Source organism: Mastigoproctus giganteus, chromosome 1 (genome assembly GCF_048544385.1).
Source record: "Mastigoproctus giganteus isolate SK-2022 chromosome 1, ASM4854438v1, whole genome shotgun sequence".
Lineage (NCBI taxonomy): Eukaryota > Metazoa > Arthropoda > Arachnida > Uropygi > Thelyphonidae > Mastigoproctus > Mastigoproctus giganteus.
In genome coordinates this window covers 161,698,730-161,705,684 of record NC_143575.1, presented here as the reverse complement: position 1 = coordinate 161,705,684, position 6,955 = coordinate 161,698,730, and the positions used below count along the sequence as shown (strand labels likewise).

The 6,955-nt window shown below is 40.9% G+C and overlaps 1 protein-coding gene across 1 annotated transcript in view; it reads right to left on the bottom strand.

The window, feature by feature from the left end:
* Positions 1–594: 594 nt before the first annotated feature.
* LOC150091223 (uncharacterized) overlaps positions 595–6,955 on the bottom strand; it is a 132,859-nt gene continuing 126,498 nt past the window's right edge. Inside the window, exon 7 of the mRNA XM_090374784.1 lies at positions 595–907. Coding sequence (XP_090230910.1) covers positions 670–907 — 238 coding nt within the window. The 3' untranslated portion in view covers positions 595–669. The remainder of the gene's footprint in view (positions 908–6,955) is intronic.

Sequence of the window (6,955 nt, the reverse complement as noted above, 5' to 3'; positions counted from 1 at the left end):
AAGATCTAACCCCAAATGATATTATATCCTCAGAAATCTCAAGTCTCATCTTTGAAGAACTAATTTTAAAGTTGGTGAAGAGCTAAAAGCAATTATAGAAGCCTGGTTTGATGCCCAATCTGAAGAATTTTTTTGTAGAATTAAATCCTTTGCAGATCAAATACAATAAGTGTATGAAATTCGGGGTGAATACATGGAAAAATAATTATTAAAAAACATGGAATTTTGTACCTATGTGTTTTATACTCTGTTCTTTTTTGAACTTTTTTACTATCCATCATAACAAACTCATGGCTATATAATGAACGAGGCTATGCTCAACATGTGCAGTGACTTCAAGTAACAAAGTAAAACATCAAGCAAGCGAAATTCGAACATTGTAAAACAGAATAAATGACAGGGAAATATTATGTCACCCTTATGCCAAAGTTAAAGTTTCTATTATAGAATTGCAATCCTTAAAATTATTCAAGTCCAATCAAATTGATTCGAGGGGGACAAACAGCCGTAATTTGTTCTATAAAACAGGTAAAATAAGTGTTTCTGCAGTTATACTACCCTGCATTCTCAAAAAGCGACGCACAATGCTGAATGCAATATATGAACAAGTATTTTTCTACGATTTCCCCTCCCCCCATAATTCTGGTTCCATTTTAATAGAGATTCCTCCTATGAGGAAAAAGCGTTGTTAAACGCCAGTGTGAACAGCAGGCTAATTCCTATTATTATTGAAGCTCTCTGTAATTCACAAGCTGAACATGTCATGGAGCCTTTGTAATATTCTTTGGCACACTTTTCTCCGGCAATAGTCTCCACCTTGGGTAGTATATGATCCATTATATTAGCTGTTTTGGGGCATATCTTTTCCGCCTCTTCTTTTATGCAATGAAAAAAATCGGCAGCTGCACTATAAAGAAAATACAAAGAAAAAAGACAGTTTATTCCATTAAGTAATGTTTCAGATACCTGCTTAGAAACATTAACAAACTGTATTTTTTGAAAAGTAATAATTCTATTCAGAATCTGCACTCTTGGTGCTGATGAATAACAGGAGTGGACAGTTGAGAAATTGTTCATAATTTCTTTCGAAATTCACAATTCATAATTCCCCCTGAATTATGAAGGTTCCCCCTGAGGGGGAACCTTCAGACCCCCCCCCCCCCCTTTAATATACAGGGTAACTCTGTAGAGCCAGTAGCAGTACATCAGCTTTCAGTCTTTTCTCATTAGGCCTGATGACAGAAACGTCATCAATTATTAAGCAGTTCTGTTGTGAGGAAGTTTAAGTTATTTATTGTATTACTTTTTACATAATAAAATTCATTTGGTAATATCATTTTTCACGGAATAATAATTACTGTTATTCGTGTTATACATTAATTCATTGTATAATGATTAGCATGACAGGTGCCCCCCCCCCCCCCCGTTTTATACTGTAAATAGCAACCTACTGGCTTTTCTCTAATTGCTGCTAAAGGGCATGGGTTAGTTCAGATTCGTTAATTGCTCCTTCCGGCAGCAGGTTACTACGAGCGGATCGCAAGGTGGAGTGTTCTTCACGGCCCTCATAATTCAGTAAGTTGAATTATTCATTAAGACATATACAGTATATGTAAAATAAGTAAAAATAAATATGAAAATTAATGTGAAAAATAAATGTAAAAATAGTAATGCAAACATCAGTGGCAGCAAATATGCACATTCCACTAAATGTTGCGTAAAATAAACTATGAAACTAAAGTAAAATGTATGCCAGTAGTATGGTGAACCAGTAGAGCGAAATAATTACTAAACCCATTAAATAATATGTAAAGAAAAGAAATTAAGAGGGTATTGTGGAAGGACGCTCCTAATAAAATTTAGAATTTGGAAGCCAATTAAAAAGAAATTTAATGGCACCCCTGACAGCACCAGTGTCCGAATTGTGTGAAATATCACCAAAATGGAAACGTGAACTACCAACAATGCGCGACCAATTAAACTAAAAATAATAAAATGAAAAACGCGCCTACGTGAGTCGGTCAAACGGCGGTGGTATTCAGTGCTCCGTATTTGTTCAATCAAAAGTGGTTCAAAGTGCGCAAATTGGATTTAACTTGCCTTCTTCGGATTCCTTAGGTGATGGTGAGTCCCCAGGAGTCTTTATTTTGCCAAACTTCTAAGGCGTTTTGAAATTATGACTGTTTTTGAATTTCATGTTATAGTCGTGGTCACTTACGAACGCCAGCGTTGTAACGCCATATAGGTTTGGCCGTTGAGTATTATTGGGTTTATTTTTTTTATATTGGTGATATATTCTTTGTAGTTCATTTTAGGTAATGAATAGTTTTCCCTGAACTTTCAACTTCACCTCCTATTTTAAAACATATAATTTTTGGAATGTGTAACTTAGTTATTTTGGAGTTATGGCTTACTATGTTTTTGTGTGCAATAATTAAGTTACCTGGTGGCAGCTATACCTTCTTTTCTGAGTGTTGAGAACAAGGTGTGGTCACATGATCAGCCTGATCGGCTGAGGAAGACTCCTGCTTACAAACTGAACCCAGAGACATTGCTCAAGTGAATAAAGTGTCTATGTATTTATAATAATGAAAATGAGCAATAAATTATTAATAAGGATTACTAATTAATGTTAGTATTAGGACATTATGATGCAATAATTATTCCATCTCTAATCATTTTTAGCTATAATAATTTGATTAATATGGTTAAAGTATGTAGTACACATTGACCACTGTGACACCACTCAAGTGGCACCCGGATTACGAGTAAGTTTGGACAAATAGTGTCCCCAACGGATTTACTAAGAACTACAAAATTTAGGAACTTTATTCTTCCTCCTGTAGACTTTTCAGGAGAAATCAAATATTGTCAGGAGTAACCTCTTACACTTTCCTTAGTATAACTTTATTCGTTTTTCATTCCAACCATACAACCCGTATTCACGAGTTCAAGAGAAGTATTCTCATCGTCGGCTGACGAGGTGCTGCAGCCGAGGATTCAGACCAGGTTGGTCTCCAACCTCCCAAAGTCAACAAGTCAAAGAAAAAGAGAAGTAAGAGGAGAGCAAAAACCAGGACACTCCAGTCACTTCAAACCATACTAGAATTTCTTAAAAAAGTGCCTCTTGATGAATCTGACCCTGTGGTTTCATCTAAGTTCGAATTCACTACCTCAACGCCAGTAGCAGATCGCCTAGCTCCTGCATCTCTTATTTTGCAGTCTTCACAGGCAAGCCCTTCCTCCACTCGGAAATTACAAATCATCCTTACTCCAACAGCCCTATACTCCTGCCTCCCAGGTGCTTCAGAGCCCTCTCCTAATCTAACTGAGGGTTCTAGTACTGTACTTGCAGCCAACCCATCAGTTAATCTCCTTGTCCTATCAAGATCCCCTAAGACCTCTGCCATACAACCAGAGGGACCTCCCCAGCATTAGATCAGGCTGTGACAACAGCCCTCCCTCCATCCAGAAAACTAGCAGTTCCAGCAACTACACCTTTCTCATACCCTACAACTCACAAACCCATTGATGAAGACTCTTCAACCCATCAAAAAATATCTACTCTAAAATATCTACTCTGACCTTTCTCAATCCAGATACTAGTCGATTTACACGACAAGCAGCAAGTTATGTCCAGGAACCCTGGACCACCCTTGAGTCTGTTACCACTGCTCTCCTCATCTACAACGAGAAACTTAAAGCCACCAATCAGGAACTCAAGACAAGAATCTCCGTTCTTGAGAAGGTCCTGGACATGCTTTCGAAACTTCCTAGATCACAGTCTGTGGATCAGAAAGCAGCAACTTCACAGCTCCCCAACAGCTGGAGTCCCCATAATTACCTACGCATCAGTAGCCAAAGCTAACTTGAAACCAGCAAACTCCAGAGTGCTGGACGAAAACCAGCCATCCCAGCCTGTCCAGAGATCGCTGCACCATATCCTTCTTGTCCAAGCCCCAAAAGACAGCTATCAAAAGCAGCGGAGAAGTTAAAGAACTAGTTCAGGTTCAGACAACTCTAAAGAAATAATTAAAATCGGTAAAAGTCAATCACTGAGGGCCATTCAAAATCGTGGAGTCTTGGTGGAGACTGTCACCTGATGACCTGGCCTCCATCTTGACTGCTACCTCTCTCAAGATGGCAGGGATGGAGATCCACCCACCTAAGAAAGCAAACCCCTCTGTTCTCAACTGTGACGTCCATGATGCAATGACTAATGAAGACATACTTGAAGACCTGGATTACAAGAATCTAGAGGCTCGTGGGATCTCTCTTCAAGAGATATGGCAAGGGGTAATCTTCAGATTTTCCACCAGAGCTGCCACCCACCGGATTATTACTTTCAACCCGGAACTCTTCAACATCATCATGTCCCTGGACTGACTCTTCCTAGGCTGCAGTTGCCATCGATTCCATGTCTTTACTATAGTCACCAAACGCTTCCTTTGCTTGGTATTTGGACACACCTCTCAGCATTGAGAGGACGTCATTTGCAAAAGAAGGAAGAAGAATCATAGTGATGAAACTTAGCTGTACTCTGGACAGGCTGAATCTCTGTTCGAGATTCAGCCTGTCCAGAGTACTTATGAGCTCTTGAAATGGCAAGACAAAGGACCGTCGATGGATAGGATGAATACTAATCTACCCCAGCCACAACAGGAATACTTGCTCTCCCTCCAACCAACCATCCAGACTCAACCCAATGCAGTTGCATTGAAGCCTCCCCCACAGAAGGAAGAAACTCAAGCAGAAGGCTATGCCACACTCTGAAGTTAATGCAAATAAATGGCTATAGGTCCAGAGTAGTGGCCGACGAAATCCGTCGTGCAGCAGAAGATCATAATATTTGACATCATATCGATCCAGGAACCCTTCATCACCAAGGTCCAGTTTGATTCTAAAGACAGAATTACAGCTTACTCCATCCGCACTAGGGTCATCCAACCCACTGTTCTCCAACCGAAAACCTGCGTTGTGGTTCTTAACCAGGACATTGATATTCTGGTCATACATAAACTCGGCAACAAATTCGCCACTTCTATACAGATCACCTATTACTCTCTAACCTTCTTCTTGATATCGCTATACTGTTCTCCATCTCAGGACATACAAGACTCTCTTCAATATCTGGAACTTTCACAGGACACCCTAGGACTCAATGCAATTTTAATTACATCTGACGTTAATGCAAAATCTCCATTTTGGCAGTGTCCCGCCTGTAGGGGACTTCTTCTGGAAGAACTAATCTTGGCACGTAACCTTACCATATACAATAAACCCAACCAATATACAACATACTCTAGCAGTACAGGTCAATCTAATATAGATATCACTGCCTCCTCCAAGCACTTCAAAAACCAGATTAGCTATTGGACTGTCATACTGAACTGGACCTTGAGTGACCACAGAATCATCTATTTCCAAATCAATCTGCACTATACCTGGCGAACCATACCCCACACTCCAGAATTTGTCAGGTTCTCACATATCTGTGGAATGGGACATCTTTGACAATAATATAAACAGCCAATACAGTACCAGTGATCCTTTTACCACGAGAACGATGGCTGCAGCTGAATTGGTGGAACATATACAAAATACCATCCTGGCGGCGGCCTATCATTCTGCAAGGAAGAAAAGTACACCCCCCCCCCGTGCTTGGTGGACAATGTAGCTAGATGCATTACACCAAGGAGACGACAAGGCGGGAAAAGACTACCAAAGACATAGAGACTGGCCTCAGGATGAGGTAGCAAGGCTGCACGCAATATATCTTGCTAAAAAGAACCTGTTCACCAAAGCTGTTGCTACCCAGAAGAAAGAAACCTGGGCTGGATTCGTAAAGGAATCTGGAGGCTCTAACTCTTGGGGTCGCCTATACAAAATAATCAGGAACAAAACCTTTGCAAATGACGTCTTTGGTTCAGTGTCTTTCAACGACCAAGATAATCTCACATGGCAAGGCTCCATCGATGCCATCGTAGATTCTCTATTTCCATTAGATAACTTGGAGACAGCAGAGCACACTCTAATCAGAACAGCGAATGCCAAGTACAACTCTAGCATCTCCTCAGAACCATTTACAGTGCGGGAATTGGAAGCAGTTATCAGGAAAGTTAATCTAAAGAAGTGTCCAGGACCGGACCTCATTGAGTACGAATTCATTACAAACTGCAACCAACACAACTCCTGAAGTCGTTCAACACGTGGCTCCTCAAAACCCATTTTCCAAGGATCTGGAAAGAGTCTCTTCTCCGGTTAATACCTAAACCAGACAAACCTCCAACGAATCCCAGATCTTTTCGCCCTATTGCACTGCCAGCAAACATGGGCAAAATCCTTGAAAGGCTAATGGCAAACCGCTTTACAAATCTGTTCCAAATCAAGAACTTCGTCTCCCCATCCCAATAGGGATTTACACCAGGTCGCTCGTGCGAAGGTTCATTGGTGGACTTTGTCCTACACATAGAAACTTCAAGTTCAAAATACCAGCTGGCAGTTTTCATTGACTTTGAGGGGGCCTTTGACAATGTTTGGTGGGAGAGCACCCTTGAATACCTCCACAAAACAGACTGCCCGTTGCACCTCTATTGGCTATTCAGAAGCTATTTCCAAGATAGACACATCCCCATAAGATCCAAAGACAACCAAGTGAACAGGAGCATTCAGCGAGGTTGCCCACAGGGGTCGGTCCTCGATCCATATTTCTGGAATATTATTTTACAGGACAGGCTCAAGAACACCTTTGAAGACACTAAAATAATTGCCTTCGCGGATAACCTCATCATTGTCGTCTCAGGGCACTCTCGCTGGGCCCTGGAGGTCAAAGCCCTCAGAGTCCTGGAAAATCTCACTGATTGGACCAAAAGAAATAAGCTCAAGGTCAACACCAGCAAAACTAATATGATTATCTTTAGTGGTAAGCTGGACATCAGGACCCCCCCAGGGTAAG